Genomic DNA, 12,087 nt, shown 5'->3' on the forward strand with positions numbered 1-12,087 from the left:
GGTGCTCTGCTCTCGAGCCCCGGATCCCGTGGCAACGGGATGCAGTTGCCACGGAGACGAGCGCAGGCTGGGTTTGGGCTGACAAAAGCTTCCCAGTGCCCGGCGTGGGTCGCTCTGCCGCATTAGGAATACACAGGTCTTGTTTCCGGCAGCCCTGCTAAGGCGGTGCAGCCGAGCAAGGAGTCGCAAGGGAGAGAAGGGTGCGCTTCTTGGCTACAGAGAAACTCCTGGGCATCGCTCAGCCAAACGTGCTCAGAAATCCCCACCAGACCTTGCTGCGGGTAGACTGGGCACCCCTGTCCGTATTGCTACTTTGACTTTTAGAAGACGTCTGAAGGCAGCCCTGTTTAGGGAAGCTTTTAATGTCTGATGCATTACTGTATTTTAATATTTTGTTGGAAGCCGCCCAGAGTGGCTGGGGAAGCCCAGCCAGATGGGCGGGGTATAAATAAAAAGGTAAAAGGTAAAGGTACCCCTGCCCGTATGGGCCAGTCTTGACAGACTCTAGGGTTGTGCGCCCATCTAGGGTATAAATAAATTATTATAAATTATTATTATTATTATTATTATTATTATTATTATTATTATTATTAAGGGTATAAATAAATTATTATTTAGGGTATAAATAAATTATTATTATTATTATTATTATTATTACTACTACTACTACTACTACTAATAATAATAATAATAATAATAATAATATAATTTTATAATTTATGTGCTGCCCATCAGACTGGGTAGCCCCAGCCACTCTGGCTAGCTCCCAACAAAATATTAAAAACACAATAAAATACCAATCATTAAAAACTTCCCTGAACAGGGCTGCCTTCAGGTGTTTTCTAAAAGTCAAAGAATTTAAGAACATCCTTGCAGAATCAGGTCAAACACACCCAGTTCCTATAACCTTCCCTCATCGGACTTTATATTATTATTATCATTTTCATCATCATCATCATCATCAAGTCTTACTGACTAGTTATTTAAATCAAGTCTTACTGGCTAGTGATTTAAATCGTGATTTAAATCGAATCCACCCTGGCTTGCAGGCCACGCTAAACCAAGCATCTTGGCTTGTTGTCCTCACTTGAACTCCTGCACTGCAGGGGGTTGGACTAGGGGTCTATGAGCAAAATGGAGCCATCTGGCAGCAGGCACTAGAATGGTGCTCATTCCCAGCTCACCGTAACTTCCAAAAGAGGTCTATTATCACGGTTGTTTCATTACACCCCAAGGTGGCGTACCCGGTTCTCCCCCTCTCACAACAACCCTGCGAGGTAGATCAAACTGAGAGGAGACCATGACTGGCCCGAGGTCATCCACCCAGGGAGCTTTATGTCCGAGTGGGAATTTGAACCCGAGTCTCCTGGGACCTGGTCCATCCACTACACCACACTGCCGTTCTGCAACCAAACATCAAACGCAGGGAAAAATGCAGGTGGGATAGGCAACGCAAAGGTTTAACAAGGAAACTTGGTACAGTGGTACCTTGGTTCTCAAACGCCTTGGTTCTCAAACAACTTGGAACCCAAACACTGCAAACCCGGAAGTAAGTTTTCTGGTTTGTGAACTTTTTTCGGAAGCCGAACATGCTGCATTTTGAGTGTTATGCTTCTGTTTTCAGTGCCACACTTCCGTTTTGAGTGTTACGCTGAGGTCTGTCTGTTTTTGCTATTTATTTTGCGTTTTTGTGGCTCGTTTTGTGTGTGTGACTGTGTGGAACGCAGTTCAGCTACTGATTGATTGACTGTGTGACTGCAGGACATTGTTTATTGCTTTCTTTTTATGGATCGATGGTCTTGTTAGATAGTAAAATCCATGTTAAATTGCTGTTTTAGGGATTGCTTTAAAAGTCTGGAATGGATTAATCCGTTTTGCATTACTTTCTATGGGAAAGCGTGCCTTGGTTTTAGAACGCTTTGGTTTTGGAACAGACTTAAGTTTGAGAACCAAGGTACCACTGTACTGTGACTGCCAGTCAAAAGACGGTAGTGAGAATGTGCAAGTTATAGCATGCAAATTATGGGCGTGGGGGATTTTTTATTTTAGATGCTACCCTCCTAAAACTCAAAGGATGTTGAACATGGGCCACATTTAGGCCATGCATTTAAAGCAACATGATACCACTTTAGAGAAGAAAAACAGCACGGACATATTTGACCACTGCAGAGTTTGACCGGCGCTCGAGGTCCCTGGCCTCTGCTCCCACGTGGGTCAGTTACCTGCATCAGGGTCCGCAGCGACTCCACGTACGACTGTTCCGTGTCCAGGAGTGTCATAATCACGTGTTTCCGCATATCCTGCAAAAAAGAGAGGCAGAGAGAGGCATTTGAGGAAGCAGAGTTTCCTGGAGGTAAAAACAAGAGCTTAAGAAACAAGTGCCCCGGTTTATCCTTTTCCTTCTCCCTCCCAACATCTTTTTCTTTTGTGTCGTGACTTCGTCAGATTATAAGACCGATGGCAGGAAGCGTCTTATCGCCGACACTTATGAGTTGCTTTTGCAGCGTTCTCTGGGCTGAAAAGCAGGACAAAAAACGCGTTTGGCAAATAACCACCGTGAAGGGTTTGTGCTGGGTGCAAACACAGCCTAGAATCAAACGGAACAGGCTACATTGAGCACCAACATCTTCAATACCCAACCCCCCCCCCCAAAAAAATCCCTGCTTCTCTGACTGCTCAGATCTGCAACATCTCTTCAAAGGTTAATAAGAACTGCTGTATCCTTGTGAAATCAGAATGGATGCTTTTGAATTCTGGTGCTGGAGGAGACTCTTGAGTCCCATGGACTGCAAGAAGATCAAACGGATCCATTCTGAAGGAAATCAGCCCCGAGTGGTCACTGGAAGGACAGATCCTGAAGCTGAGGCTCCAGTACTTTGGCCACCTCATGAGAAGAGAAGACTCCCTGGAAAAGACCCTGATGTTGGGAAAGATGGAGGGCACAAGGAGAAGGGGACGAGAGAGGACGAGATGGTTGGACAGTGTTCTCAAAGCTACCAGCATGAGTTTGACAAAACTGCGGGAGGCAGTGGAAGACAGGAGTGCAGGCGTGCTCTGGTCCAGGGGGTGACGAAGACTCGGACACGATTAAACAACTAAACAACAGATAGGTAGCCGTGTTGGTCTGCCATAGTCAAAACAAAAAAAATTCCTTCCAGTAGCACCTTAAAGACCAACTAAGTTAGTTCTTGGTATGAGCTTTCGTGTGCATGCACACTTCTTCATATTATTATTATTATTATTATTATTATTATTATTATTAGGAAATGGTTACATCTCTCTCCCCCCAAATGCTGCAGCCCTGATCTTCCCTGGAGCTGCTATTTGCACTAAAAAAACCCACAACACCACAAATAAGTGTGTGTGTGTCGAACTATCATACGTAGCTGAGCGCTCAGGTGTTGCCCGGTTGCCATGTGGGCACACATTACCTACTAAGCAACCTTTCTTTTTTAAAAAAACAAGTCAGCATTCTTTTGTCGGCATGCAGATTGTGGGCGCCTTGATTAGTTGATTGACACTCATAATGATGTATCCACTAAGTTTTTGTTTTTTAAAAAAAGGAAAGAATTGGGTATGACGCGGCCTCACTCTTTGCTTTCCTTCCTGGGAAACAGACAGACCTCAGCGTAACACTCAAATCGGAAGCGCAACACTCAAAATGGAGCATGTTCGGCTTCCGAAGAAAGTTCACAAACCGGAAAACTTACTTCCGGGTTTGCAGTGTTTGGTTCCAAGTCAATGGTCAACTCTGCCTTTGTCCTTCTAACTACCTGAGAGTTGAGGGAGGGGACCCCAATACCCATTTGCCATCTTGCACAGAGCCTCTCCCTTTGTTCCCCTGAATGGCCCATCGCCCAGGCGATCGATCACCTCGCCAGGAAACTAGCTAGGCTATTCCAAGAATTAGAAGGGAGCCCAGGCATTCAGCCTAAGCCCTCCATCAAAACTCCTAACACTATATTCTTGGTGTTCAGTGAACGCACAACTCTGAACAACAGCTTGCAAACTTGTGCCGCAAACCAAGCCTTTCTAAGTATTCCCAATTATGTACGAACATGTACGCTGTTCTGGCTTCTGGGATAGCTGCGCAGCCTGCATTCGCTCCATAAGACGCACACACATTTCCCCTTACTTTTTAGTAGGGAAAAAGTGAGTCTTACAGAGCAAAAGATACGGTATTTTCTGCCCCACGTTAAGATTTCTAGCCAGTCCCCCCTTGCTGTTGTGTGTGTGTGGGGGGGAAACGCCTGATTCCCCCCCCCCCCACCAGGGCCCAATCCTGCTCTCAACGGCCCTGACTGAGGATACCTTTGCCAGCCTTCTGCATGACTCAGGAATGAACGCCATAGCTGTTTATCCTTCAGTTAAACCAGGAATGGCTGGTTCTTAATTAAGTTAGTGAGTAATAAAGAATCAATGCAGTGCATGATTACATCTGTTGCAAGAGGAGCGAGGGGAGTGGGCTTGGTCCTTCCCCTTTCGGCAACGAGAAAGGAAGCGCTCAGTAAATCCACTGAGATCTGGGAGGATCAGGCATGCAAAACAGGCCTGGAATCTCTCAGATGCTATCAGGAACGGCCCCAGCCAAAGAAATGGGTCCCCATTTTTTGCTCCTGTTCTTCCTCCTGTGCATTGAATTGGGGAGAAATAAACTGGATGAAGGTTTTCTTGACCTGGAGCTGGGAAAAGATTCTATTGTTTAATTTCTAGAGGCATTCAGAGGAAACATGAGCCAAAACGGTAAGAATCGCCTCTACGGTAAGGAATCCTGCCTGCACACAAGGGACGGACGTCAATTTCTGGCTCTCCTTTCCCCAATCTTAATCTCATTCTCCGCATCAATGTTCTTTAAATCCACAGGAACAATAATCAGCACTTTGGCACCAATTTCCCTCAATCGGAGTCCTGGGAACTGTAGTTTTGGGTGCTCTACCCCTAGTCGCATCACAGAGCTACAATTCCCAGAGTTCCCTGGGAAGAAGATTTTTATTATTATTATTATTACAGTGGTACCTCAGGTTGAGTACTTAATTCGTTCCGGAGGTCTGTACTTAACCTGAAACTGTTCTTAACCTGAGGTACCACTTTAGCTAATGGGGCGTCCTACTGCCGCCGCGCCGCTGGAGCACGATTTCTGTTCTCATCCTGAAGCAAAGTTCTTAACCCAAGGTACTTGTCAGAGCTGGCTCCAGGTCCCAGCTCACAGAGGACCAACGCTAGCCGGTAGTAATGTACAAAAGTCTTTATTGAAGTACAGTTTCCATTTCCAAGCCGCAGCGCCCCAGCTCTACGTCTTAGAGGCTAGACCGGCGAAGCTCCATCTGAGTCTCCGCCCCCTGTACACCAGTTTAAGACTCTAACCTTACTCCACCTCTTCCATCTCTCCTTTCTCCTCTGGGTCCTTCTGCCCCCCGGGGTCCCTTCCGTCCTGGACTCTTCTGACGCTGACGCTGACCCCCCTGAGTCTCCTCCCTCCTTTCGGCAGGCTTTAGGACCTGGCTCCCTATCCGGGCTGCCCACTGCGCCGCCCTCTTGTACATTTGAACTTGGCGCGCGCGCCCAGTCTCCGACCTTCCTTTTGACCGTTTCCTCGCTCTCCGATGGAGGCGTGGCCAATCCTGACTCCTCTCCTCCCGCTGGCGTTGAGCCTCCTGGTCCCGATACCTGGGACTCCTCCCCCCTACTGCGCTCTGGTGGGGAAGCTGGTCCTGATTTCCAACTGCTGCTCTCTGAGTCCCCTCTTGCCCCTTCTTCCTGGGGTGTTCCCCTAGGCACCCCCCTTGCTCTGACCATGGGAGCCCCTTTCTGTGAATCCTCCGAGTCGCTGGAGAGACTCAGAGACCTTGGACGGCTGTCATCGCTAACATTTCCTTCAGATTCCTCCCCCTCGCTCTCTATTTCCTCCCTCTCCTGTGCCTCTGCTCCTGAGCCCCTGACAGTACTATTTCTGGGTTAGCGGAGTCTGTAACCCGAAGCGTATGTAACCCGAGGTGCCACTGTATTATGATGATGATGATGATTAAAAGATGTGTTTATTATGTTTTCAAAATGCCACATACAAACAAGAGAAACAATAAAGAAAAGAAAACAGTGTGCAGCATATGTGGTTAGGATAGAATAAACAGAAAGTTCTGTTGACCCTTGTGATCATTCTAATAAAATAGGTTCTGGAAGGAATTGAGAGTCACATATGGATAAGGTAACCTCGCCACATAGGGGCATGTGCTGCTGGCAGGGGTGTGTGTGTCTAGGCAGTGCACTATTTTTACTTATAAAGCATATAAACGGGAGCCATACAACATCAAAGTGACGTTGTTCCATAAACCCTCTTAGAAATCACCTGTGATGGGTTATATGCTCAAACCAAGCAATGCCCCTCACTCTCTCCAACCATCCAGAGGGGTTGGTTTTTATTTTATTTTTCCAATTTTTCGTTTCTCGGTTTTTTTACAACAAAAATTACATCTGAACAGAAATAAATGTTTTCTTCGACTTCCTTCTCCTCCCTCCTCTCCTACTTCGGCTTCTGTCTCTGATTCCGGACTTCTCTTTGCCACAGAATCTCCCGGCTCACAAAGCCCTGTTGCCTCTTATGTACTGAGTTGAATAGGATCCAAACTGCAGCAGTCTGATTGGTCCTAGAACAATAGGATCCAAACTGCAGCAGTCTGATTGGTCCTAGAACAATAGGATTCAGAATGCAGCAGTCTGATTGGTCCTAGAACAATAGGATTCAGAATGCAGCAGTCTGATTGGTCCTACAACAATAGAATTCAGAATGCAGAAGTCTGATTGGTCCTAGAACAATGCAGCTGTATGACTGGTCCGCAGGAGCCACCCAATCCACCTCCAGATGGAAGTGAATCCACAACCTGATTGGCCTACAGGAGAATTAGCCAATCACGTGGGGCCCATTGTGTAAATAATGTATATAAGCAGATACTTTGAGGGGACTTTCATTCCCTCCTCACCACCATGAGCTGAATAAAGAGCATGAAATCCACTCTCGACTCCGAATATATTTCATTCCCTCTCCATCTTCCGAGACCTCCTCCTCCCCGTCTGCTCCCTCTGACCCCCCATCGTCGCCCCACCACCAATCCCCGGGCTCTGAGCCTTCTTCTCTTGGGGTCCCCCAGCTGTTGCCCCCCGCCATTCCTCTGTGCCAAAACAGTCTGCCACACTGCAGGGTCATATCTCCCTTCCTCTTGCTCAAATCAGGACTAGGAAGGGGGGGCGGGAGAGGATTAACCGATAACTGTGACCAATAAATACCGTATTTTTCTTTCTATAAGACGCACCAGACCATAAGACACACCTACTTTTTGGAGGAGGAAAATAAGGGGGAAAAAAATTTCTGAATCCCAGAAGCCAGAACAGCAAGAGGGATCGCTGCGCAGCGAAAGCAGCGATCCCTCTTGCTGTTCTGGCTTCTGGGATAGATGTGCAGCCTGCATTCGCTCCATAAGATGCACACACATTTCCCCTTACTTTTTAGGAGGGAAAAAGGGAGTCTTATAGAGCAAAAAATACAGTAAATTCCTTCCATTTCCTACAGAAAGGTCTGGCTAATGCCCTGCCTTCTCTACCCAGATGTGGACCTTTCTGAAACTGCCAGCAACCCCCTCCCATATTATTCTGGACCCCCACCTGCTGCTTCAGGGAAATTGCTTTATTTAATTAATGATGGGTGCTTCTATGTTTCGAAGGGGCATTTGAATTATGAATGTTTATTTTAACGCTTGCGGCGCTGGTCTTAGAAACAGCAGCTTTCGTTGGCATTAAGCTGTGTGTGAATCTATGACGATTATTATTTTATAGCAACAGCAGCGACAGCTGTTGCCTCCTCGGCTGTACTCTCCAAGAATATCACACCCTCTACCCAACTAGGCTTGAAAAAGGGGAAAGAAAGGAAGAAAAAACATCATTTTCAAGCCTGAATTCTGGTGGGATGAAAGGAAAAGGAATAGTATATGTCTATTTACATGTGCAGCTGTAGTTCTGGTATGGTGCCCATTACATTGCAAATGTGCCCAGAAAAGTGGGGAGAACCGTTAACTGAATTATTACATTTGCTACGGGTGGCGCTGTGGGTTAAACTACAGAGCCTACGGCTTGCCGATCAGAAGGCCGGAGGTTTGAATCCCTGCAACAGGGTGAGCTCCTGTTGCTCGGTCCCTGCTCCTGTCAACCCAGCAGTTCGAAAGCACGTCAAAGTGCAAGTAGATAAATAGGTACCGCTCTGGCAGGAAGGTAAATGGCGTTTCCGTGCGCTGCTCTGGTTCTCCAGAAGCGGCTTAGTCATGCTGGCCACATGACCCGGAAGCTGTACGCCGGCTCCCTCGGCCAATAAAGCGAGATGAGCGCCGCAACCCCAGAGTCGGCCACGACTGGACCTAATGGTCAGGGGTCCCTTTACCTTTACCTTTTAAATTTAATTTTATTTTGCAAACCACTCTGAGCACAGAGGTTATCGGTAGCAAATGCAGTACAGCCGTACCTCGGCTCCTGAACGCCTTGGGAGTCGAACGGTCCAGCTCCTGAAGGATCGAAAACCGGAAGTGAATGTTCTGGTTTTCAAATGTTCTTTTGGAAGTCGAATGTCCGACGGAGCTTCTGATTGGCTGCAGGAGCTTCCTGCAGCCAATCGGAAGCTGCGCTTTGGTTTCTGAACGTTTCAGAAGTCGAACGGACTTCAGGAACGGATTCTGTTCGACTTCCGAGGTACGACAGTATTTAAATAAACCGGCTACAGATTTTTGCAAGGCGGTCTTTGTGTGTGTGCCTCCATCATCTCTACTGCCTCGCTTCATGTCCTGGGCAAAATGGTACCCAGCCCACAATTCTTTGGCTGAGGGCGACCACATCTGAAAAGGGAGCAATCCTGCCTAGCACCAACGAGGACCACACTGCAAATTTCTTTCTTTCTTTCTTTTTTTTTAAAGAACTGCTTTCCTTAAAGAATCTTTATGGAAATTTAAATCTCTTAAATCCTATACCAATCTTTAACAATTTCAATTAATCCCTTCACCTCCCTCCCCCACAACCCAATACTTCCCTCCACCTGTGTTCTTGGCCTACTATTATTTTTGTTATTGTTGCTTTACTCACTCTATTTGTTATTCCATCCTCAATATAATATTATCCTATCTCCTCGCACCTTTTATACTTTTGCATATTAATTTTTAAGCTCCCGCACCCACTTTTTCCATGTATTCCTTAACGCATTCCCATTCTTTATTAATTTTTTGATTGGCGTAGCCTGTGATTGATGCTGTTAATTTTGCCATCTCCGCGAATTCAAGAAGTTTGGTTCTCCATTCTAATAATTGTGGTGTTTTATCAGTTTTCCCATTTTTCGCCACTACGATTCTGGCTGCTGCGGTTGCGTAAAGGAATACGTTCCTTTTATCCTTAGGGATGTCGCTTGATACTAAACCCAGCAAAAATGCAAATTTCTGTCGCCTCGCACTCAGGTTCACCTCCATAATGGCTACGAACTTCTTCTGTCGACATGCCTGAAACCTAGGATGCCCAAAGATTTCAACCTCCGAGCTGCAAGAGTTGAGAACGCGTCTTTCCTCCGACAAGCCCCCAAAGCTATTCCGTCTCTGCGCCCCCCCCCCTTTCTGTGCCACAGATAAAGATCCACACCAGCTGCTGTGACTACCCCAGTCCGATAAACCAGTCACTCAGGCATTGGGACATCAGCTGCAATGACAGTGTTGGCTCAGGGTAGAGAACATGGTGTTTTATTATTGGTAGAAGCTCAATTCCCGTGCAGAAGGCCACAGAAGCACACGGAGGGCGTTAGAACACAAGGCGAACGCCTTCTCCTTCCGCCAAATGCAGGTTTTAGGTGGGTTGCGCTAGAAGAGCAAAACAGCTTTTGTGAAAGGGGGGGGGGCGGGGAGACACCAGTAAACTTCAGGTTCCAGATTTTAGCATCCTCAGCTGTCAGCTTTGCAGACTGAGGGTTACGGCAGAAAGCAAACTTGGCTTTAAGAACACGAGTCAGGTATATTTCAGGTGAGAAGGAGGCCTTTTTGGTTTGGCAGGGCAAGTCCTAATAATAATATGATAATAGAGTGGTACCTCGGGTTACAGATGCTTCAGGTTACAGACGCTTCAGGTTACAGACTCCGCTAATCCAGAAATATTACCTCGGGTTATGAACTTTGCTTCAGGATGAGAACAGAAATCGTGCGGCGGCAGCAGTGGGAGGCCCCATTAGCTAAAGTGGTACCTCAGGTTAAGAACGCTTTCAGGTTAAGAACGGACCTCCAGAACGAATTAAGTACTTAACCTGAGGTACCACTGTAATTTATTACTTCTACCCCGCCCATCTGGCTGGGTTTTCCCAGCCACTCTAGGCAGCTTCCAACAAAAGATTAAAAATACACTAAAAACTTCCCTAAACATGGCTGCCTTCAGATATCTTCTAAATGTCATATAGTTTTTTATTTCCTTGACATCTGATGGAAGGGCGTTTCACAGGGTGGGCGCCACCACCGAGAAGGCCCTCTGCCTGGTTCCCTGTAACTTGGCTTCTCACAGGGAGGGAACCACCAGTAGGAAGCATGGCTAGTTGACTCAACTTCACCTTTCATAACTTCAAATTCAACTAAATTCACATTTGAAGGGCAAATCTACCTGTTTCTGAAATGGTACACAAACCGAAAATCAGCCACCCATTTTCAATTCTCCAAATTGGGCGATGGATCTTTCCATCCAGCTAATGTGCCCCAAAAGCACAGGATAATGTGTGGATAAAACTGCATGTATTAGTGAAAAGGCTATGCAGAAATGCAATATATCAGGGAGTAAAAGGTAAAGGTACCCCTGCCCGTACGGGCCAGTCTTGCCAGACTCTAGGGTTGTGCGCTCATCTCACTCTAGAGGCCGGGAGCCAGCGCTGTCCAGAGACACTTCCGGGTCACATGGCCAGTGTGACATCGCTCCTCTGGCGAGCCTGCACCAGCGCAGCACACGGAACGCCGTTTACCTTCCCGCTATAGAGTGGTACCTATTTATCTACTTGCACTTTAAGGGTGCTTTCGAACTGCTAGGTGGGCAGGAGCTGGGACCGAAACACGGGAGCTCACCCCGCCGCGGGGATTCGAACCGCCGACCATACGATCAGCAAGTCCTAGGCACTGTGGTTTTACCCACAGCGCCACCTGCGTCCCAATATCAGGGAGAGCTGATTGCAAAAAAATAATAATATGCATATTAGGCAAAATTACATAGCAAAATTCGCACGTAAGAAAAAATGTGCACTAAATGCTGGCTAATTTTCACAAGAACTTAAACAAACAAACAAAGAGAATTGCAAACTTGTTGGCAATGAAGGGAAAGATTTGAAAAATGAGAAAATGAGAGAAACAGAAATGGGCCATCCCAAATCGCCTCAGAACTATTTTATAAAAACCATTTTATAAAAACTTTTATGACTATTCATCAAGGACAGAGCTATATAGACTTCCCCTGCAATGTGAAAACAGGCTCTGGCAGATGGAGTGGATGAGACCAAGAGTGGGTCCAATGGTCAAGAAGGGGAAATAAATTAAAAAAATTTAAAAAATTGTCCAGTAGCACCTTGAAGACCAACTAAGTTTGCTCTAGATATAAGCTTTCGTGTGCATGCACATTTCTTCAGATACACGAAAGCTTACACACAGAACAAACTTAGTTGGTCTCTAAGGTAAAGGTACCCCTGACCATTAGGTCCAGTTGTGACCGATTCTGGGGTTGTGGCGCTCATCTCGCTTTATTGGCCAAGGAAGCCGGCGTACAGCTTCCGGGTCATGTGGCCAGCATGACTAAGCCGCTTCCGAGCAGCGCACGGAAACGCTGTTTACCTTCCCGCCGGAGCGGTACCTATTTATCTACTTGCACTTTGACGTGCTTTCGAACTACTAGGTTGGCAGGAGCAGGGACCGAGCAACGGGAGCTCACCCTGTCGCGGGGATTCGAACCACTGACCTTCTGATCGGCAAGCCCAAGACTCTGTGGTTTACCCCACAGCGCCACCCGCGTCGCTCCTAGTCTCTAAGGTGCTACTGGACAATTCTTTATTTTTTT

General features: G+C 46.7%; 1 protein-coding gene across 1 annotated transcript in view; it reads right to left on the bottom strand.

The window, feature by feature from the left end:
• The window catches only part of ARHGEF17 (Rho guanine nucleotide exchange factor 17), a 182,783-nt gene that overhangs the window by 68,486 nt on the left and 102,210 nt on the right, over positions 1 to 12,087 (bottom strand). Inside the window, exon 2 of the mRNA XM_077926899.1 lies at positions 2,223 to 2,300. Coding sequence (XP_077783025.1) covers positions 2,223 to 2,300 — 78 coding nt within the window. The remainder of the gene's footprint in view (positions 1 to 2,222; positions 2,301 to 12,087) is intronic.

Source organism: Podarcis muralis, chromosome 4, assembly GCF_964188315.1.
Source record: "Podarcis muralis chromosome 4, rPodMur119.hap1.1, whole genome shotgun sequence".
Taxonomy (NCBI): Eukaryota; Metazoa; Chordata; class Lepidosauria; order Squamata; family Lacertidae; genus Podarcis; species Podarcis muralis.